Genomic DNA, 23,961 nt, shown 5'->3' with positions numbered 1-23,961 from the left:
TTCATTTCCTCTGTCATTGTCATCCATAACTGTGAGTCACTTACAGTTCTATAACAATTGCCCCAGGTTTAATTTCATCCATCTCCATGAAAGCAAAGCACTTGGTGCTAGTAAACCTTTTCTTAGGCTTGTAGTGTTTGAATTCAAAGAAAATAGCTGCACCTGGAGGGAAAAATTGTTGAATAGAAAAGTTAGCAATTATGGGTAAGAGTTATCTGAAAACTTATCTGCCATTAAGTTGCTCTACTTAAATTGAAGGGAATTATCTCCAACACTTCTGTTATTTACTCAAAAGCTACATCGTGTTCTTACAATGCCCATCACACTCTCAACAGCTTAAACTCTTCACTCCATTGCTCACACCCAGGTACCAATGACTAAGCAGGTGATAAAGCAGCTCAATACCTGTGTAGCAGAGCACACTGCTCTGTTTTTATCTCTTTTCATTTCTCCCTTGCCTGCAAGCCATCCCAGTGACCAATTTGAAAGGGACAGGATGCAAAGGTCTATTTTTATCCTTGTCTGGATCTTGAGCCCTGCAGCACCAGCTCAGGAGCAGCCCAGTGTCTGTGCTCCCAAAGCTCCTGGGCCCTGTTTCAGGTCTCTGGTACCACATACCTTTTGTTAGTCTTTCAATGTGTTTCTGAATCTCGATGTCCACATTAAAATGGACATATGTGTCCTCCTTCCTCAAAGCCACAGGAGTATCTTGCACAGGAGTCAGATCTATCCCATTCAAATCTGCAGGAAAGAAACAGCATGAGAATGGCAGAAGCTTCTCAGACTTTAAGGTTCAGCTTTAAGAGATTTACAAGTCTCTCCTAATCCTGCCAGAAGAAGTTCACGCACACCTGGCTATTTCCACAAAACCTAAAAAAGGGGAAATCATATCCCTTTTCTTTTTGATTACAACATGAAAGCAGCTAAAGTTCTGGCAATATTTCAGATAAAAAAAGGAATTACCCCTCTTTTAAAGAGGGCATTTCTTTCTGCTGTCACCAAAAGATTCCCTTTCCTGTGCACACAGGACTGCAGCAAAGCTCCAGCCCAAGTGGGATACACACCAAAGGCTGCCTTCCACACAGGGTCTGCAGGGCACAGCTCACACATCCTGTGTATGCCCTGCTTTGTCCCTAGACACAACAAGCATTATTCCTCTTGGGTTTTCCACAGAGGCATTGCAGGGCCATGGGATGGACTCCAGCTCTCAGCACCAGCCCCTGGTTGTGCTGGTGTGGCACAGCCAATATTGTTTCTCACTAAGCCTCTGCTGTTTCCAGGGGTACATTTGTCCTCTTACTGTCTTTCCTCTCATTCCCGATCCCTTTCCCTCTGGCAGAGGAAGTTGCTAATGATGTGGCCAAGATTACAGATATGGAATGCACACGTTGTGCTTGGAGCACAGGCTGAGGCCCTGGAGCACCAGTGATTCCCGTCATCCAGGGCATGGGCTGGGATTGCCAATGCTGCATCGGGAACAAACCTCTCTCCAAACCTGCAGAAAAGCAGCTTGGTTTAGAACCAAGGAAATCAGCTACTAAGTGTCCTTAGACTCCTAACAGTGACAAAATGAGTCTTCAGAGATACTTTTCCTGACCAAAAACTTTGAGAAATAGCAGTATCAAAAGACACCATTAGCAGACTCAGGCATACCCTGCCCACACACTCACTTCTTGATCCTAGTTTCTACCTCATTACTTGGCAGCCACACCATTTCCAATGAGTTTGGAAACAGGGAGCCTCATGTTAACAGAGAGACTTGTTGGGAAAGCAAGCCCAGCAACACAGAGTCTCCCTTAGCTCCAGAAGGGAAATGAGAGCTACAGCAGCAGTTTTAGCAGTGTGCAATGAGACAAACACTTCAGTGGCAAGGAACAAGGAATGTTTGTTTTAAAAGCCCTGATAAGTATTCAAGGGACGTTTGATAACTGATCCTTCCCCTGTGCCAGAGGACGTCTGGTGGAGGAAGCACTGATCACACATCTGACAAGTGTTTCATCCCTACATTTAATATCCAATAGCACATCTCAAGAGGACGCATACAAGGTCATTATCACAACTGATAATAACAAGAGGATATTGGCTCAGCTACAGATTTTTACATGATAAACAAAAAAAAAAATCTAACTCCTACAAAGATTGTAAAGAGAAGCTGAAGTAAAGCAGAACAAGGCAAGGGTAAGCAGTTTTGACTACAGGGGCTTCCTGCTAAGAAATGCAAAATGGGGGACAGATACTTCCACTAGAAAGAGTGTGAATACCAAAAAAATCTCAGCCTTAAAAGACACCAACTATGTTACCATCTGAAACAGAGAAATCCTAACATTGCCTATCCTGGACTGACAGAGAGAGAGGTTCTTCCAGATTTATGGAGGCTCTCAGCCCACCAGGCTTTGGCCAAAGCATTTCACTAGCCAGGCTAACACTTTTATTTTATTTCATTTGCAAGCTTTGCTTCCCAGCTTCATACCCATTCCTCTAGACCTCAAGCCCTGGTAAGATTATATTTGTAGTACTACAAAATTAGTTGAATGAGAGGGCAAGAATGGAGTCAGTGGGCCATGGTTCCCCATCTCCAGAAAGCCTGGAGACCAGTATGTGTGGGGAGTACACACAGTCCAAGAAGATCTGTACTCAGGAGTCAGCTGCAGAAGTCATGGCAGAGAAGTAGGGCAAAGTCACTCAGCTCTCAGCAGGGACAGGCACCCCTGAGTGCACAGAGAGGAGCGTATCCTGCAGAATTCACCTCCCAGTAGCTCTCAAATACAGAGTTTTTCCACCCGTGATTAAAGCAGAAGCCCTAAATCCACAATAGAACTACCAACAAACGTTTTTCCTGGCAGGCTGAAAAATCAATAGAGCTTTCAGAAAATGCACTCTCTCCAAAGCAGCACTGAGGAGGCAGAACAGAAATCATTACCCTTTACACTGACTGTGATGTAAGGATCAATGCACTGCCCAGCATCTTTCAGACCAATTTTCTCTATGTTGATGGTGAGTAATGTCATCCCGGGTTCAGATGGCAATCTGGGCAATAAAGTACCTGGAAAGAGTAAAGCATATTATTAACCCTTGGTGTCATCTCACAGCAGAGGCTTTGCTTGTCCCATCTTCTCTCATGGAAGATGCTGTTCTTAGGGGGTACAAACTCCAAAGATTCATATCCCAATAGAACACAGCACCATGGGAATGTCTGTGTGCACAGACACCAAACATCATTTGACAAATTTCAAAGCCCCCCCCAAAAAACCCAAGACTGCCTCAAGTCGAATCAACTGATAAAAAACTAGTGCCATAAGAATAGAGGGGAGCATTGTTTAAAGTGTTATTTCTTGCTGTCATGTGGAATAACCCACTCAAGGAACTCACTTGGTATCATTTTTGAGAGTTAAATTTGGGAGGCTGGATTCAATCTGCAGTTGCAGGAGGTTCAGACACTTGATTAGGAGTCCCACCCCACTGAACATGACTTGGCTTCACGTTGAACATTTAGACTGGGAGATTAAGGAGGAAAATGGCATCGTTGCAAATCCCACAGTACAAAAGGAAACCAGAAAATTGATTCTTAAGTAAGCTCTACTGGCTTCTGCTTAAGGGGGGGAAAAAAAAAATAAGAGTTTGCATCCCCTCAGTTCCCTTCTGCCTGAAGGAAGGAGTTCCCAGCTCTGCATCAAGAACATTTAGCATCAAAACCTGGTGGTCAGTATAAATGAATCCTCACAGTGCTGAGGAAGACAGTGCAGCTGGCAAGAAATCCAGACTGTTCAAACTCCCTAAAAGTCACGATATTCTGTCATCAAACATGGAGTAGGTTATTTCATGCTGAATTTAGCAAAAACCAGCACACTTCAAGCCCCTCTCCCCTATTGGATGAACAAGCACCAGGACAGAAAATGTTCAGGCTCATGAGCAAGTTTGAATCAAAGTTTTGCTTTTCTAATGAAAAAAATAAGTTATCCTAAGGCTTGAGCACTAAACAACATAATAATTTCCTTTGACAAATCCAATATGGGTTTTTTCTTGACACAATTTTTTCCTCTCTTCTGCTTGAGGAGCTGGGGAACCACAAAGATTTTGTCCTATGAGAGACTGGCTTTGCAAGAGGGGACCTTACATTCTGCTCTGAGAACTACAGGCACAGCTTCAGCAAGATTTCCTGAGTGTTCCCACATCCAATCACCCTCTCAGGATCACATGCAAGACTCAGGATCACATGCACCCTCTCAGGATCACATTCCCATCTCTGATGCTGCATGTTTCTATATTTCCTGTCCTGAGGAGACTCAGGGCCTCCAAAGCACTGTGTCTGCAGACACCTCCCAACACAGCACAGCAGACACAGCCCAGTGTTCTGAGCATGGGACAGGCTTCTGACTGCAGTGGGAGAAATGTTAGAGAGCAAACTTAGTAGAGATCCCTCATTTCTGCAAAGCAGCACATGCTCTAGTTAATCTTGCTGTCTTTCCTGAAGAGTTGCTCAAAGATAGAGTTCTTATTTCAATCTAAGTGAAGGCAGAAGCAAGCCTGCATTCTCTTTGGCACAAAACTTTGCTCCACCATCTCTCAGTTGTCTCCTAAAAGCAGCATGGGCCTCAAGAGCCAGGACCAAATGTAGCCTTCAGCTTTCCTGTCCATCACTCCAACGGACTAAGTGATGTGATACTTGATAGAAATATCACCTGAAAGATGCCTCAGCCTGGAATTTATTATAAAAACAGTGGCTTAAGAGAAATTATTCTTGAAGAATGCTTTCCAGAATGTGTAAAATTGCAGAGTTGCAATGGACAGAAGAGTCAAGCTCACTTCCAGGAGACAAGAGAACAGTAGGACAGAGTATCCAAGGAACACTGTTTCCTTCCTGCCCCAGCAGGAGGAACAGCCAAGCCAGCAGTGGACTAGAGTAGCTGACTGTAGCCTGTCTCATGTGAGCCACAGCCCCAGGCAGGCCTGTGCTGGAGCCTCTGCAGCCACTTCACACAGCAGCCCCAGGAGGTGACAGTGCCCGCTCTGTGGTACAGCCTTCCTGGGCTGGGCACCACCCGCTGTCTGCCACACGGCCTGGGCCCTGAGCAGGCTCACACTGAGGCCTTTCAGGAGAGAGCTGCAGCCACACCACACACAACCACAGGGCATCTCTGCCAGAGGGGGCCGGGAGCACCTGCAAGGAAGGAAGTGTCCTCCTCCAAGTGGGTTCCAGAGACAGACAGTGGGCCAGCAGCCCACAGCAGCTGAGACACAGACATTCAGGCCCTCCCCTCCCAAATCCCGTTCAGAGAAAGGGGAAAAAGTGACAAGTCTCCTGCTGGGCTCACAAGGTGAGATGGATCACAGAAGAGCACAGGACTGGAGTAAAGTCATATATAACCAGGAGAAAGGCAGGAAACCTTTGCTGTTAGAGGCGGCAAGCCATTGCTCAGTTCAGCTCCACACAGCGCAGAAGTCCAACTACACAAATACTCTTTGTAAGATTTCCCATAAAATATGTATTCCAGTAAATAAAATCCAGCTACACACCTACTCTTGGCTACACCCCAACTCAGAACCTCTTCATTAGTACAGCAGGACTTCTAGAGAGCTGTTTGAATCAACAAACATGGCCTTCCCTTTTCCTCGTACTGAAGACAAATGAAGACCAATAGATAGATGCCCAGTACTGTGACTGTTACCAAAAATTGTGTTGTGAGGGTTGGCACTAAGAGCTGCATGAAGAAGACCACAGCTACATGAACATGATCACAGAAATTACTGTACATACTAAAAGGTTCTCATACCTTTGTTGGCTCCTGGGTTAGATGAATGGGGCAATGTGATAACGATGAAGCCATGCATGGAGAAGACAAGACCATGGTCAGTTAGACAGTACAGTCACACACTATGGATTAAAGGCACATCAAAGCAAGGAGTGCAACATAACTCTGTCAATTTGATAGGCAAAATTCACTTTACTCATAAGACTCACCCCAGGGCTGAAAACTGCTTTTGTTTGAGCCTCATCACCCAGGGAAGAGCAACAGACCAACCTCCAATCAGGTAAGAAACACCACAGTATTTACATCCAGTGGGGAAACACATAGTACAAAACCACCTTAGAGATTTAGATTATTGTAGTTATGAGGACATTTACCTTAATGTGGAAAAAGTAGCTCAGAAAAGTCACATATGCAGTCTGTTAAGTAGATGGCAATGTAAAAACAGCAGTCACAAGTTGCTCTCACCTCCTCTTAAAAGCATGATCTTACTGAGGAGTATTTCTGTAAGAAAGTATAAGCCCCAAACCTCTCCTCTTTCCAACTTGGCTACTCTCCTTCTTTGAAAATGATTTAACTGTAAACTCAGCCTGCTTATCACCTACTTACACTCTTTCTTAAGCCCATACACAGCTTCTACGTCCACTACATGCACACAGCTCTGATGGGTTGCAGAGCTAACTGTTGGCACTGTGGCAAAGGTCACAGCCTTGTTGATCCACCACCACCGACTCAAGGTCTCTGTGCTGTGCTTGGGATAGACAGAAGGCACCTCCATAAATGGATTTATCATGGTGAATAACAAGGATCAAGACAGCAAATGTCAGTAATCAGTAGCACCATATATTATGGCCTGTTTGGGAGCTTGGCATAAACAGGTGTAGAATGTGCATGTCCACATCAGTACAGCCTGCAGGGACCACATTCAGCACTGAGCTTGGGATCATATCTGAATATCATCTGTTTTCTCCAGGCATCAGTAATGCAACACCCCAGCTCTTCTGACCATAATTTCAGTACTGGTTTCCTTACTTGTTATCTCATTCCTGAAATACAAAGTTTGCTAGCCAGCTCTGGAACTAGAAACTTGTTTCTTCTGCAAAGAAATTACACCAGGGACCTAGAGAACCTCTGTTGCAACATCTAAATTGTCAAAACCTGAAACTACAGGAAGACCCTCTCTGTAGGTATATCCAGTTCTACAAGTGCTTTCACATGGACAAGGACTAAAGCTATGAAAATCAAAACCCCCCTTTGTCCTCTCAGAGCTTGGCTTCACTCTAAGCCACTGTCTCACTGAAAAACACCACACAAAAATAACCAGCAACAACTTATCACACCTCTAGGAGGATGTGCTGCTTCTTGCAGGAGAAACATTGCCACAATTTACATTTGAACACATTTGAAACACTTCACATAGTTAAGAAAGTGCATGGGAAGAAAATACTGAGTTTGAGTCAGGAATAAAGGCTAATTATTTAAGGTAGATAGTACCACCCTCACAAGTTCTCCATACAACTGTTTCACAGTAAGATACTGTTTGCTGAGAAAAAAAATCACTGGCCACCCTTTTGGTTGTCCAATACAGCATTAGGGTTTGTTTGCATGAGCCTATAGCTCCCCACCCAAGCTTTTCAAATTACAGGTGGAAAAAGAGGCTTCTCAGAGAAGCTACAGAGGCTGGCATGGCAAGGCTAGCGCCCCTACCTGGAACTCTAGCAGGAAAAGAGTCTGGAGACCCTGCTCCAGCTCCTCCTTCCTCATCATCTTCCTCAAACTCCAAGTGTTCCTCTTCTCCAGGTGCTAAAATCTTCCTGTAAAACACAAGAAAGAAGAAATGAATCAACACTCACTCACCACCTGGCTGTCAATTCACAAGCCAGCATCTGAGTATAGAGCAGGGACAACACTCTTTAATGTCCTTTCATACTTCTTAATTTCTATCTCTACCTACATTCTCTGACAGAGACTGCAGGAGCTCAGACCAACAGAAAGCACAGAGCCTAAAAACAGGAGACAATACTGGAAATTTCAGAGAGATGTAGGGATGTACCAAGTACTGATTTTACCAAAAGCATGGTCTTGGTTTTTAGTGATACTGAGACAAACAGAATTCAGAAGTTCTTTTAACCAGTTTACACAAAGTAGTCTGGCAAGCAGATGGCTCTAGAAATGTGTTTCAGGTGCACACCAGGTACTCCCTTTCAAGTACATATCTGTACATGAAGTGATGTCCAAGAAGTTCTCTCTTACCTGAGTGGGACAGGCTGAACATCAAAGGGGAACTCCTTATTGTAAGTGAGGATATTCTTTAAGACTGCAGAGAAGGGAAAAAATAAAAATCCATACTCATAAATCAGCATTAATTCTACTGCTTTGCACAGCTATGTCCATTCTCACAGCATCTTCACACACAAATAATAATAATTTTTAAAATAATCAGATCATACAAAAAACACCCCTCTTCTCTCATATTTTAAAAACCAGCACAGCTGTGATCAAAACTACCACAGTAACATTCAGACAGGTTGAACTGCAACTGCAGCACAAGACCACTACCACACTCACACGGGGAAGATGAACATGGCAACAACCAGAATCTTCATGAGAAAAAGCTGCAGCCCCGAGGTGAGGGCAGCAATCTTTGGTGGCTGTTGAGAGCAGGTGGTGGTGTTACTGCCATCAGCTCCACACAGACTGAAATCTCCAGAGCTGACGTGGGTGCACACTCAGGCAGCCGCCATGGGAGACCAACTGTGCTGATAACACGAAGCTTTGGTGACATTTTCTGCTTCTTCAGTCATGTGTTTTGGGGGTTTTCTTTGGTGGTGATGGCTTTGTTTGTTTTTCTTTTTATCTGCCCTCGGATGTCTGGGCAGATTGGTGAAATTCAGGAGAAATAATGTGCAATACCTGGGCACCAAGCTCCAGAGACATTGCCTATACCTTCAGCATTCCATGGAGAACGGCTTTGCTATTTATATTGGAAACTTACTCACATTTTAGTAATCCCAACTTTATCTGCCATTACCAAACACATCTACCAGTGAAAGAGAAACTGCCAAAAACATGTGAAAGAAATAAGCATTTCATGATAGCTAAAGGGCCTAAAAATTTACAAGAGAACACCTGCAAGGAGAGGCACTCTCCTACCAGACAATGAGTATCCCAGACTGGTAGGAGGAACAGAGAGGAAAAAACTCCTGAGTCCTCTAACAGAGCTTCACTTTGCAGTAAGAGCTCTCAGAGCACAGGAATCCTCCCCTTAGGAGTACTGAATGAGAACAAAACTCTTTTCAAACAATGTTCAGATTACACAAATACCAAGAGGTACTTAAATAGCAGTTATGCTTAAGGAGCCATTGCCAGGCCCCTCTGCCTCAGCACACTACAACTCAGCCAGTGCAGGAGAGCTTCCCTGTCTGCCTTCACATTCCCATCACCCAGCCTGGGCTCCTGCATTAGCTTACCAGACACCATCTGAATGCTTTAAGAATAAAGTATCCCTCTGGGAAACTATAAAGAAACCAAAAAGTCTTTCCAGTCTTTACTCATACTGATTTTTTTTCTGATTTCTGTGCTATGACATGAGAGGTTAAGCACTGCCTGATCCCAGCCAGACACAATACACAAATACAGAGAAAGGTTTAAAGTGCTTTCAGTCAGAGCTGCGATGAGAGACAAAACCAATGCCATGTCTCTCTCTCCAAAAACTTCGCTCTGAGGCACCAGTAATGCAGATCTCAACATGAATCTGAAGAATCACAACCACTTCCCACCAGAAAAGCAGCTGATCAACAGCAGTCACCTTCCAGTACTGCTGAGGTTCAGGAAAAGAAGGGGATTTTTCTCACTCTCAGAATTCCCCTGCTCTCACAGAGCTACATCACAGCAGAAACAGAAAGTGAAACTACCCCAGGAGAAAAACCTCAGTGAAGTGAGATCTCTTACAGATCATAGGCACATTATACAGAAGAGACAGGAGTCACAGTAGCTCTCCTCCCACTTTCCAAAGGTTGCTAAGTGCTAGACTCCACTTTTCTAGTGACCAGCTCCTCTTAGGAGCAGCCCCTGAAAAAACCCTCCTAGTAATTCACCTCAGGCATCACTAGAGGGCCCGAAGTGCTCCGCTGACATGAGCACATGCAAGAGGAAACAGCTCTACAGCACCTAAAATCCTGCTGCTGCCCGAGGTTGAGCACCCCTGTCCTGCCGGGAGCAAATGTGGTGCTGAATGTTCAGCTCAGAAGCAGAACCTGTCACCTTTTGGTGCACAAAGCCGTGGCTCAAGTTTTTAAAATGCTTTCAATTCTTGTCTCATCACCAGTGGCAAATAACTTTGCAAAGTTGTAACACAGCAATTTAAGTGCTCCTTTAAAGATCAACAGGATAAGCAGCAGGTCCACCACACTCAGCCTGGTGAAATACTTATTCAAAGCCACTAAGAAAAAGCTAAGCAATAAAATTTTGAGGAAAAGGAAAATCCTCTCTGCATCTACCACAAGTGTGAGCTTCAGTTGATTCAAATAAAAATACCAGATCACAGGAAAAAAAATTAGGTTAATAGGAACAGGAATCTCCCTTGTAATGCTGTGTAAGACATCCAAGCTTTAAAAGGTTGGTTTGGGCTTTTTTGGATCTCTGTTTTGTTTTGAAAAACACAATCACCTCTGGGAGAAAGAGCCGTTCCCCTCTGTAATGTTGCTGCTCGAGAACGTGATTCACGGAAAATTCTCCACGAGTGCAACTAATCAGTAGATCCCAGCATCATGGCCTCCATCTCTGCTGCATTCCCAACAGAGATCTTTTAAAAATACTGTTCTGCAGCTCTTGTGCAGAAGTTGCCCTTTCTTTTGTGACATTGGACAAATGTCCCTTTGATTTGCATAAAATCACAGAATCTCCAGAGTTTTTGGAAGGGACCCTCAAGGATCATCACAGTCCAACTCCCAGCTCTGCACAGGACACCCCAAGGATCACACCATGTGCCTGAGAGCGTTGTCCCAAAGCATCTTGGACTCTGTCAGGCTGGTGCTGTGACCACTGCCCTGGGAGCCCGTTCCAGTGCCCAACCACCCTCTGGGTGAAGAACTTTTCCCTGATATCCAACCTAAACCTCCCCAACACAACTCCAGGCCATTCCCTCGGGTCCGGTCACTGGTCACACAGAGCAGAGATCAGTGCCTGCCCCTCCTCTGCCCCTCATGAGGAAGTTGTAACTGCAATGAGGTCTCCCCTCAGCCTCCTCCTCTCCAGGCTGAGCAGACCAACTGGCCTCAGCCTCTCCTCATAAGGCTTCCCCTCGAGGCCCTTCACCATCCTCATAGCCCAATTTTATCAGCAGTTGGCTCTTTCTTGAAAGACTTCAAAAGAAATATCAACATGGGCCATAAGACCAGGACACATTAACTTGGTAAAGACCACTGTCCATTTAGATTTTCTGTGACAGTGATTTTTTGTCATACCTGTACTGGGTTTTTTTTTGAATAGACAAAATAATTCGGATACCAGGCTCCCCAGTACAACTCAGTATCCACTTGTCTTATAATTATCACCTAGGCACAAGGGATGCCCCAGCCCCTCCATTTGTACTGTGAATTCTAATACTGGTATAAGCTTCCACAAAGAAATGGATTTGTGAGATCCAGTGTGTTAACAATGACTTCACACAGTGCAGCCTCAAAAGAACTATTTGTATGTATGGAACCTCCTGTAGCATTATTCCAGCACAAACTATTCAGTGACAAATCCTATAAACAAACAGAAGTAGCCAACTGCTTCACTTTCCAAGCTGCATGAAATGCAAGCTTAAGTAGGAAAAGTTAGAACTCGACAACACAAGATTAAGGGAAAAAAAAGTAAATCTAAGGGCCCTGGTTGTTATAACAACACCAAAACCATTCTGACAGCTTCAGGCACAAAAGTAATTAAAACAAGCCAAATTGTGTGAATAGCTGTTTTGTGTGAATAGCTGTTTTTGTTCCACCCTAATGGAATGGCTTGACCTAACAAAGGAATCACTTATTTGCATTGCCAACCCAGATTTTTTTAGCTTTTTCTGGTGGGATGCAAAAGAAAATTGACAACTTCACGGAGCATTTTATGAAATGGCTGGTATTGGCCTGATTAAGATTTACTCTATTCAAGATACACTTAAAAACCACAAAACAAAGGCACAATTCAGAGAGAAAGAGGCCAGAACCATCCAAGTAAGACAGCAGCATTAGGAACATCAATGTTCAATTGTAGTCGTAGAAGCACCCGTTCTCCTCCAAGGAAAATAACTCAGTGTATTTGAAAACTGATGGCCACACACTCTTCCTCAGTTTTAATATAGTTGCTTGTTGTAGGAGGTGTGGGCTGAATGCACTTCACACTGCTGAGCAGTTTTTTTGACAGCTAAAAATCAATTCTCTGATGGAGGGCAAGATAAGCAACAGGACTGTTGCACCTTAATTTAAATTTTGGACAGGATTCCCATCTCTCTTCCAACATTCAGTCACTCACAGGGCATTTGCACAATGGAGTCTAAAATCCACAGTCATTCAATGATTACATTTTAAATACTTTGTAAACAGAGAGCAGCAGTATCTATACAGAAAAATCCCAAGTCAGAGGATTCAGAGGCCAGACATACAATATGTAGAGTGAGGAAGACCGAATATTCCAACACCCAGTTAAACCCTTTCCTGAGTTATGGTCTTCACAGACCCAGCAGTTTGTAACACACCTCACTTTGCACTTTCAGGGAATAGTATAAAAGCATTTGGATTCTATATTTTGGTAGAGATATCAGGAAGCTCAGCTCAATGCTCCACTTTTTAACAAGCTTCCCCACAGGATCCTCTGCAGGGAAGTTCAGCCTACTCATGAAGGGGAAAAACACTTGCCTGCCCATCATATTTATCCCCAGCGTGCCCCTTAATGTTATAACTGTGTCATAAGCAAAATAAAACCAACTTCTGTCAGCACGAAAGAAGCTCTTCCACATTTCCTGTTCCCTGAGAATTGAAGAAACATTAATATTCACAATAATATGGCTTAGATGTGGAAGCTCTAATCATAAGGATGCTTTGAGAACAAAGCAGCCAGTGTTACAGGAAGGAAAATGAAGCAGATAAATAGATACTTCCTATATGAAAAAGTTATTTCTGGATTGACATACCAAGAACTGACCCAGGATCAGTTGGGAAAAAACAACATCACACAAAACTCTTCAAAGACTGACTCACATCCTCACTTTGACTCTCAACTTCGTTGGTCTGGTTGCATTACAGTGGGAGGTGACAGGTGATTGGCTACCATGAGCACAAGTTAAATATTTTCAAAAGAAAAAATAAATTTCATGCTGCAAGAAGGAAGACCACAAAGCGTTGAAACACAGTTCAAACAAGAAATGTGCAGGTAAATTGTATCATGTACTACTGATACCTTAAAATAGTATTTTGTGCAAAAATTAGCAGCACCCATATTGCTTATATATTATTTGAAACATTTGGGTTACTGTACTTTTAAATTACTCATGTTACATTCCTTAATACACATCAAGTTTTGTCTGCATGGTAACAGACATTTGGAAGAAGCACCTAAACCCAGCATGACTGTTGAACTGCAGTGTGGTCAGTCAGTATTCCTGCTGCTGTCATGTTTTCCATTGTCATGATAAATGGCACTCAAAATACAAAGATACCACTTACTTGGTTCCAACTTCTTCAGATCCTCAAGCTTAAACTCATCCTGCGACTGGGTGGACTAGGACAGTACAAAGAAAGAGTTAGATCTTGGGATACACCTTCCTCTCACACAGAGCTACCCTCTCAGAATAAAAATGTGAGGTGCTTCCTTTGTTCCAGCACACCAAGTTACCTCAAAGCTACATCCCCCTCAAAAAAATCTACCCAACAAAAGGCAGGTTCCCAGGTGAGGCAGAGACTACGTTACTTCTCAAATATTAACAGATTTATCCAATATTCCAAGCTCTAATGCAAGATAAATATTTTTAAACCAACTAGTGGTACATTCTTACTGCACACAGGAACATTCACATTTCAAGACACGTGTCCAACATTGTGACATTGGCAGAAGTTACAGTACACAGGATGATCTTGACAAAACTCAGCCAAGAACTCACTGAAAACAGAAGAGGAATTCCCATCTTTCTTTTCTCCAGCTCTCATGATGGTTTCCTCCTCTGTCTGTAGCACATACCTGTACAGTTCTCAGTAAGCCTATCTGAGTTACTAATGCAACAGAGAAGTTCTTCATTTTTTATTCTGAGGTAGCTCACCAACAGTTTGGTAAGATTAGTTTATTCTGAGACAAGTGGCAGAGCTGGCATAAAAAGAAGTGCAAATAGGAGGACTGACACTGGGCATCCTCTTCTAGGTGGATGATCAGGTCTTACCTATTATGTCATTGCACCCTTGGCATTCCTTAAGATTGCCTATTGCTTTCAGCATTTAAGGTCCAATGAGGTTTTTTTCTTGATTTTGTCCAAGAGTGAATAGGGACCTTCTGCAAGACTGTGTAAGGATACTAAAGCAGCTATACACTTAGTGTTAGGAGAGTGGGAAAAGGTGACCACACTCACTAACTGCTTTAACCTCTGCTAAGAAACCATAACCAAACTGCAGCAAGTAAACCCCACCCCAAAGTGAAGTGGGCAAGAGGTTCTTGTACCCTCTCAAAAGGTTATAAAATCCTTGAGTTACTGCTGGGGAATCAATAGCAAGGAAGGCTGTTCTTGCACAACATCATCTCTCCAGCTTGGCAGGTTATGACACGGCTGCAGCTTCTGCTGCTGCTCCCAGATGTGACCTGACCCACAAAGCTGTTCCATAGTGGAACACGCAGGTCCTTGTCAAAGTCACAGTGACTCCAAGCAAGCACCACACTCTTCAAACACCCCAGGTTAGATCAAAATAGAATGACAGGTAGAGGTAACCAAATAATTCCTCAAATTCTGCACAGCCTCAAGACTGGTCAGCCCCCACCTCATCAGTCCAGCATGCTGTATCCCAGCCTCTCGGGCAAATGAAGGCAGCACCTTGTCCAGCAACACAAAGTATTTGGGAGTGCTGCTAAGAGTAACTTGATGCAAAATTTGCCTGTCATCACTCTTTCTTGGCAAAGAGGTAATCCAGTAACCCAAGCTTTGATTCATCCCTTCCCTATCCATGGTCTTTTGGAAACTTCTCTCGCTCACTTGTTGTTTTGGGGATAAGCTTATGCTGAGAAAAAAAGATATTCACTCCTATGACATCTACTTGCAGTCCAGAAAAAAGTCCAAAGAGTAGTTTACCAATTATTGTTTTCCCACATTTTCCTAGAGCACTGCCAGTTTTCATGACTGCTAAAAAGTAATTTGTATTCTACATACACATTCTTCTTTGTGGTGTATTATGATTTGTGAAGCAGCTGAGTAAGTGCAAGGTCATTCTGGGGATCTTTTTACCCTTGCACACAAGTTAGGAAGAGAAACAAAACAGTTCTGAAGGACGAAAATGAGGCAAAGAACCAAAGACACAAAATGTGCAGTTAAATTCCTGTACAAGCCCTAACAGATGCTCATGTAAGCACTTGCAGTTTTTTTTAAGGCAGCCACCTGGGCCGTTACAACAACAACCTGGAAACACCAAGTGTTCACTCTGTTTTCAGAAGTTTGGGTATTTCTGAAGACAGTAAATGAGTTTTAAAAAGCTCTACAGTTACCTGCTGCTAAAGTATGAAGTCAGATAGGAAAAAGAGCTATACCTGTAAAGCTGCACTCCTCAGTTCCAAGCATGTTGCAATTTTAGCTATGGTTTTCTGAAAGGGAAAAAAAAAATTAGTACTGAAACTGTATTGTCCAGATTGACACTTTTAAAGAACGTAAACATAAACAGTTGCTTTTTCTTGCGAAGATTTCAGGTCTATTGTTCAATACCAGACCATTCATCAGAAGCTTTTTTTATACACAAGCAGGATTTGCTGAAAGCACAATAGATGAAAGACATCTGCCACTTAACTCCCCTCCCACAGCCCAACAACACAGATGGGGGTCATTCACTCAGCAGAAACTGTAATAATGCCTATCACATCATAAACTGTTTATAAACTCAACTGCTCTCAGGTGATAGGGGAATGAAAAAAAATAAATCCAAGCCAAGCAGTGTATTACCTTGTGAGAACCTGAGTGGTTTGTGCTGATTTGCCCTTTTAGGAGCCAGGCCTACAGTTCCTCTACCAGGCTCCCAACATCAGCAGACCAAGTCCACCCACATCAGACATTACAGCAGCCCAGTATCTCAGCCCTGAAAAAACACAGCCCACTTCTGTGGGTTTTGGTGGGAGAGGAAGTCTAAAGGTGGATTATTTTTCTAACTTTCTATTTTTGTGATTTTAAGAGATTTAAACTCTGAGTGAATCATGGAATATATTCCTGAATTCAAACTTGTCAGCAATCTAAAATATCCGTGAGCAGAACTGTGACGTAATTTTTCATTTTAATTTAAAAATGTAGAAGAGAGGGAAGGCCTTCAGAATAGCCCATTGCAAGCACTCTTGCTTTGAAGACAGTTTTAAGCTTTTATATCTCACAAAATAAGATGCTCCAAAAAGTCACATTTGTTTCTGTTACTACCAGGTGAAATGAGGAGTTAGGACTTCTGTAAGCGACATCAAGAGGACACAACTGCCCAGCGTATTTTGCCTGACCATCACAAGTTTGCTCATTGACTAAAACCTTTTTGTGAAGAAAAACTCAGACAATCTGCAGAAATAAGGGCCAGATATAAACTCAAAATACTCTGTGGAACATTTATAAGGCAAGAAAACCAGCAACAATGAAGCTACAAAGAAAAGCAGTTTATTTTCAAATTAAGTTTCCCCCCAGAAGGAAGATTAAAGTTGAAATATGCACCTGTAACTCATTCTCTCCTTTTAAATCAGGCAGTATAAAAACAGCTCCTCCACAAGCAGGATGCAAGGGGAGGAAAAGATTTCCTAGAGCACAACCCTAGCATCAAAGAACTTCAAGAGTATGGGCACCTGGCAAGCTATGCAGTGTATGTCAAATCCAAAAGGAGGGTTACATTTTTTGGACCCCAAGAGGTTGGGAACAGCAGATAAAAACTAGGCATGCTTTCCCAGGTACCTCCCCCCATCACCTGCTCTGGCTCTCCTGCAAAGGGGTGTCACAAATCCTTCTCAATCAGCTCCTAGACCACCAGCAGTTTCAACAGGCTGGTCTAAAAGCTAAGTGACTGCAGTTTCAGTTCAGGTTAGGCCACTCTGAAAGTTGAAAGAGTTCAGGAGCTGAATCATAAGTAGATCACACATCAATACCTCAAGGGCAGAGCCAACAGCTGGAGCACGCAAAAGCCTCAGGTATCTGAGCAGATTTTCACCTGCTACCACAGGCTCATCAAAGCTTTTGAAGCCATTTCTCCCCATCTGGCATCTCCTCTCCCCTTAACATTCTGTTTCAACATGGCACTAGGCCAGACTTTACATCCTCAATTTTTATTACTGTCCATTGTATGGAGGCCTTTCAGAAACTTTAGTTCTTCTGAGCACCTTCCCAGAAAGCAGCGAGTGATGCCTATTAACACAGGACACATTGTTCAGTCAACAAACTCCCTCCTCCCCAAAATAAATTCTGCTACATAACAGAGACCCATGACTGGATCTCCAGCATAGCTTGAAAAAAGACAGGTATTTTGAAATAGAAAAGAGCATGTAGAGTCCTGAGTTCACTCTGAGACTTTCAGACCCACACTGCACACATGGGTGTTGTGGATTTATTGACATGTACTGCCAGGCTGGGTGAGAGGGCACCAGGTAGTACTGCAGAAGCAGATTCTCAGTGCCTAGAATGAGAACACACTACATCCATCTAATCAGCTGCAGTACAACAAAAGGAATTCCTTTTTATATTTGAGAACATCTGGAAAAATATATTTGGAAAGGTAGATTCTTAAAGGGGAAGGTGTGAAAGAATGGGTAAAAGAAAAGAATCCAGAGCTTTCCTAGAGAAGGGAGGGGAATCTCTCAGGTTTGACTACAGCTCCAGCATTTGCAAAAGTCCAGCTGTTCCAGTGGTTTGGGTGTTGACTGCTAAGAAAAGAGCATGCCCATTCAGTGTGAGATCAAAACTCCTCCATTTGCACAACAGAAAGAGGGCTATGGGTTTGCAGGGTACCAGCACACAGTCTCCATGCCCCACCATAGAACCAGAACACGTAAACAGATTTTCACCTGGCTCTGGCCCTCCTGGCCTCTCATTAAGCCCACAGCATAAATAAGATCTCAGAAGCACTGCTCAGCCCTTATCTCATTTGTCAATTCACCAGTAAGTTCAACAACTCCACTATTCCCTATCCTGCAGATTCATGACTGTGTGTTCTGAAAAGTGCCCGAACTAGGAACCTCCTAACAGAACAAACAGCAATACAAAATGTGTGTCCTCTGGCTGCTGGGGGCTGAAGGGCAATAATGGCTCTAGAAACAGATTAATTGAAGAGAGTTTGGGAGTCTTAAAATAGTAAAGAATGGGTTTTATATGGAATCTATTGAAATATGGCAAGCTCCCAGCAGGCATTATTCATAACTATTTTTTTAAGGGACCACACCCAACCCAAAAGTTAAAAATGCAGCTAAACACTGCTATCATTTTCAGCTGCAACTATCCCATGCAAAGGCTCCTTTTTGCAGCAGGGAAAACATTCTGTATCTCATTAGAAAGACTGAAGCCATAATTAACTTTGCTAGTTTAAAATAGTTAAGATTCAGTTTTATGTAAACTCATGATTAGAACGGGGAAAAGTCAGTTGATCTCGCAGTCAAGGTCTCTTCAGAGCCGTTGTGTGAGTAATGACTGCGTTAACTGTAATGCAGGCAAAGATGTTTGCACAAACACAGAGCCAGAGCAGAGCTTGGCTTTAACCAGAGTTTAGGCTGTTAGAAGACCAGTAGTTTAATGAATCATGCTAAGACTGTTCAACAGTGCTCGTATTTCAGCAAGTTATCATTGCTTCAAAAGCAGGATTTTCTAACACTGACGAGAATTCAGCCTAGTACAAAAACAGTTACACGAGAAGCAACAACTGTGGTTGGAAGAGGGCTTTAAAGGTCACATTTATTGCACAGAGAACTGGGTGAGAGTAACTGTAGCTGGAGGCAAGCTGACAGCCATGGCCAAACCTAACTGGAACAATTCCTATCACAAAACACAGTGGCTGATCATGAATGAAGATGGGATTTTAAGAGAATGGAGGTAAAACAATGAACAGCAGCATTCAAAATGTTAAGGCTGAGGTAAATTCACCAGTAGCTGTAGGTATTCCACACATGCTGCTTCTAGGTGATGAAACTTGCACAGCCTCTTTACAGCTGCTGAAGGGAGACTAAACACAATGATTTGCTGTTTACAGGATCTGCAGAGAAATTCTTCAATAAAATTCACAATCACTAATGAAGATTCCAGCACTGTCAATTACCCAAGTCAAGACAGAGCCTTCCCTAAGGACTAAAACTCCAGAATTACATCCAGCAATAGTTATGACAACCCATCAGAATTTGAAAATACAGGAATGAACAACAAAATCTGGAGTCTGATCTATCAAGGCAAGTAGCATACAGTGCTTCAAAACTGACTCTTTAGGAGCAAAAAGGGAAGATATGACTATTTCAAAGCCTGAACTCTTACCATAAACAATACATGTATTAGAAGATAAATGATAACTGGCTCACAGTACGACTAGGACAGAAACTGGTGGTATCTGTCAAGTGTTCTTAGATTAACAGATTGTACGATTACACTAGCAAGTAACACACCATCAATTTTGGTGTGGCCATATCTGCACTGTAACACCACATGTGATACATGAAATAAACCCAGATGTGGTAAAAGTTCATACAGAGTGATAGGGATGAGGATTTGAACCTACTCTTGTCCTTTTTCCCTGCAGCTGTAAAGCAAGTAGCTTCCCTTTAGCACAGAGGAGTCACTGTTGAAATCCACCTTCCCCACAAAGTAAGTAAAGTAAGAAACAATGACAGCCTCACAACAATACTCAGCAGTATGTATGGTCCTTTGGAAAACAGCTGACTGGAAATCTACAAAAAAACTGGAATGATGTTAGATCAAGCAACTGGAAATCATAATTAGCTTCATGGCCTTTCAATCTATGAAATTCTGCTTGTAGCCTTGGGCAGTGACAACAGATAAGCAAACCCTGAAGGTTACAGACTCTTCTACAGTAAAAACAAAAAAAAGAAAAAAAAATAGGTGGCTCTTATGCAACATACAGAGTCTCAGAAAGTCAAGATATTAGGGAAAGAGATTTTTGGCAACCAGGAGGAAAGAGCATGCTGGTGAATGCACTGGCAGGAGAACAGTTGAGCAAAAGTTACTGACTTGTAGCTGATTTTTGGAAGGGCAGCAGGAAAGAAGATACATTTCTATTTAATCAAACTGCTTGCAAACCCAGCATACACTAAGCCCTCCAACCACATGCCATGTGAATGATATTAGTGATGATAGTAATTAGTCATAATCACTAGATGATATACTGGCTGAGCTCCTGCAGAAATAGGGAAGACCAGCACAGCAAGGAGCTTTACATCAGAGATTTTGCTATACAGAGTTTTAACTGTTTTTTTCTAAGCAACAGCAAGACTCTAGTCACAAATCTTTTTGTGACTAGCATTCCTCATGGTAGAGGAGATAAAGTGTTCTTTCAACAAAATGTTGGGGAATTGGTTTGTGCATGTAGCTAATGAAACAGGCACTGCTATTTGACAACCAGACTCAAAGATTCAGTGCATCAGCCACTTAATGATTTGCAAAAACCAGCAAGTGATAAAAATGCCATCCTATTTTGTAAATTATATCAGCTTTAGAAATGGGTATCACTCTGCTAGGATGTAAAACCACCACTCCTTACTTTTTTTCTTTTCAGAAGACTGTTGCCTTAAGACATGACAGCACTTGTGCATCAAACATCTGAGGTCAGTTATCTCCACTTCCTGAGCCCCCCAGGCCTTCCCTCACGGCTGACCTCATTCACTTCCACAATCTGGTCCAAGGTCCTTTTCATAAGACTCAGGGAACATCTGGAGGCAAAGCCCTGTGTGGTTCTGGTTCCCATACTCACAGGAGATGATGTCTCCAGAAGTGAGATTAACAGCTTCGCCTTCATGAAGTAACTACGTTTTCAAAAGTCTCCACAGAGGGGAAACACGCAGTAAAGATGACTCCAGCTGAGAATGATGGAGAAAGCTACCAGCAAGGGAGGGAGAGCAGAAGCATTCAAGGAATAAACAGCTGTCCAACATTAGCAAGGCTCTCAAGGCTTACAGTTCAGGAAAAGTGGACCAAATCCTTCTCCAGAATTATGGCTCTGTTTAAGGCAATCAGGAGCTCTATCATCTTCTTTGCAGAAGGTAAGCAGAACATGGAAAACCAGGTCTTTGCTTTTCTTCTTGGTACACAACAAGGAAACAGCTACAATCCTCTCTCAGAGTCTATGTAAAGGTGCATTTCTTTGTATGAGTTTCTTTACGCACAGCAAGTTCATCTTGAATTTCTATAGCCAGGACGTGTTTTCAGGACTACCATTCCTGAGCACAGATCCCATTACTCTAGCATCCTATTACCACTGGTGAGATTCTGAGCTAGCAAATATCAATTTTCAGGTAACAGCATTGCTCAAACAAATGATCTTATGACATGGCTATCTGGAAATACAAGTCTCTAGTTTGTTATTCCTAAGAAATACATGCCTTTATAGAAGACAAGGAAATTTAGTGGGGCCTCAAATCTCAAAAGATTTTATTTTGCAGTAAATGCTTGAGTGCATGAGCCCATTTAAATCCCATCACAGAACTGCAGTAGTATGTTGCTGAGACAAGAAACAGCCTTTTCAACAGAGGGGAGAGAGGGAGGAATAAAGTAATTTCAATATTTTGAAAGATTATAAACAACATTCTAAGAGGCTGCTAGGGAGTATTCTGTCAGGACCCTTCCCTGTCAGGTGTTACATGTTAAGCTTTCAACCCCCTCATACACCCTCAACGTCTGCAGTTCAAGATGTTTTGTATTCAGACCTCGCGACATAAATTGTGCTAACATTGAATAAGCAAGTTATCAACCATTACTCCAAAAAGAAAAAAAAAAAAAAAAGAAACACCCAAGTTATGAAGGACTCTGGCCAGCATGCCTGACATTCAATAGCACAGCAGAGCATCCCTCACATCTAATGACAGCAACTGTTTCAGCCACGCTGGGCTCTGTTTCTGTTTGCGTACATTGAGGGAGGAAAAAAGGTCTCATAAGGCTCTGGCCTGCGAGATAAAAAAACATAACACACATCAACATCTATGAGTCAAGTTCCTTGCCTGAGCAAACAGCAGTACTCACCTTTTGATCTTCTGTGAATTCCGAGTTGTTGTGCTGAGACTGCGCCTCTTTCTGTAGGTGCCTTGCTAATCTGGATGGGGGAAAAGAAAATTGTAGAGTGGGAACACAACACAAACACACACCCCAGCTCCAGAAAATGTGTCAGCCAAAAGGTTCACAGACTACTGCTCCAAAGAGGTTTGGGTTGGTTTTGCTGTTGTGTTTTTGGTTTGTTTTTTTCTTTTGAAACAAACTTTTCTATGGCCATGGTAGTTCCTACTTAGGAAAAAACCCCAGAAGGTGGACAAGGTGTGCAACTACATTAGGCAGGAAAGACTAATGCATCATGAACAGAGAACAGTAAGAGGGTCCTTATAGCCAACAGCCCTTCTTACAAGCACTGAGTTTTTTCCTCTCACAAACCCCTTCTTTTATAATAACAAACCATACCCCTGTGAAGATCCACTGTGGTGCGATCCCACACGCATTTCCCAGGGAGAGGCTGAGGCAAGTGAGATGCTGGGGGCTCTGGTGAGGGCACCCTATGCCATGGCACCCGCTCTCCCAGCACACTGGAAGCCAGGCACAGGGCAGCTTGGCCCAGGCTGTCGGGTGGATCCGCTCACATTTGTGCCTGTCAGCATCACAGGCAGAGCACAAACCCCACCCCTTGTCATCACCAAGGCAGGAGTACCAAGGGGTTTGGAAAGTAACAGTAAGCAAACAGCTCGAGAAAGCGAAAGGAAGCTGGAGGGAAGCTATGGGAAGAGTTACAGTTTCCGTCCCAGGAGGAAGGAGAACATTAAACAAGCAAAACCTCTGGGCAATTGTTGCCAATCCCTGTAAATAATTTTTTTTACAAGCAGAGGCAGAGGGAGGACAGGGGTTGTTGAGGGGAAACCCAGGGACATCACAATAGGCTTCCTCCTGGAAGCTCACAAGTTTCCACTGTGAAAGGGACTCTGCTTTTCTCTACCACTGCTGTGGACATTGGCTCAGCTTTAGGAGGAGTTTAAAATATATACATCAAGGTACATACAGCAGAACAGATTGTTGGCAAAGCCTGTGGCAGAAACAAAAATCAGAACTCAATTTCCTTGCTTTTCCTCAAAATAAGCTCTCTCAAAAAATGTCCATACTGATTGAGGCCACTGTAGCTTTTCACTCTCACCAGGGAAAACACAAACTGGATGAGGTAATTGCACAACCCAGTGGCGTGGTCCCCCTTCAAAAATGGAGAAGGACTGGGTCTGAGAAAAGACAAAAAGCACAACATGCTCGAACCCAAAAGTACACTCCTTGCCTACTGCCCTATGATGCACAGGACACAGAGAAAGGGCATTTAAAAGTAATGATTTAAGAAAACATATCACCATAGCAGCAATATGCCACCCACAACAGGCAGCATCACAGCTTTAACATGTCTGCAAGCATCACTAACACAACCCTCTTTCCATTTGTCACTAACACAAAAAAAATCCACCCTAATCCAAATAAATGCATCTGGCATTCCCCTTGAAGCTCATTCAAAGTTGGATGAGACCAAGTTCCACAGATGGGGACATTTAACAGGGAAGCCACTGCTGACAGCTCGAAGGGTTCCTGCATGAATAAGCACCTGAATGATCGAGTGCCAGTCTTTGTACCAAGCTTCTTGTACTTCCAGGAGTAACATGAAGACCTGAGCAGATGGACACAAGAGGTACATAATTGTGTTTTACAACACCAGCCATCAGGACTTAGCTTGGATTTGGGAAGAAGCTTTCTCAGCATCAGCAAGTTCAGTGTAAGCAGCTTCTCTCCAAGATGCTTGTGTGGATCAGCACAGACAGT

The 23,961-nt window shown here is 43.0% G+C and overlaps 1 protein-coding gene across 2 annotated transcripts in view; it reads right to left on the bottom strand.

The window, feature by feature from the left end:
- The window catches only part of AIDA (axin interactor, dorsalization associated), a 29,222-nt gene that overhangs the window by 3,158 nt on the left and 2,103 nt on the right, over window positions 1-23,961 (bottom strand). Inside the window, exons 2-10 of one of the 2 annotated variants that reach the window (XM_039570089.1) lie at window positions 22,150-22,219; window positions 15,501-15,554; window positions 13,445-13,499; window positions 8,001-8,064; window positions 7,455-7,561; window positions 5,772-5,783; window positions 2,921-3,043; window positions 619-741; window positions 45-162 (exon numbers count right to left, since the gene is read on the bottom strand). In XM_039570089.1, the coding sequence (XP_039426023.1) occupies window positions 45-162; window positions 619-741; window positions 2,921-3,043; window positions 5,772-5,783; window positions 7,455-7,561; window positions 8,001-8,064; window positions 13,445-13,499; window positions 15,501-15,554; window positions 22,150-22,219 (726 nt within the window). The remainder of the gene's footprint in view (window positions 1-44; window positions 163-618; window positions 742-2,920; window positions 3,044-5,771; window positions 5,784-7,454; window positions 7,562-8,000; window positions 8,065-13,444; window positions 13,500-15,500; window positions 15,555-22,149; window positions 22,220-23,961) is intronic. The other variant, XM_039570090.1, reaches the window with a different exon arrangement.

Source organism: Corvus cornix, chromosome 3 (assembly GCF_000738735.6).
Source record: "Corvus cornix cornix isolate S_Up_H32 chromosome 3, ASM73873v5, whole genome shotgun sequence".
NCBI lineage: Eukaryota > Metazoa > Chordata > Aves > Passeriformes > Corvidae > Corvus > Corvus cornix.
Note: the sequence above shows the minus strand (reverse complement) of the source record. Positions and strands in the feature narration are given on the sequence as shown.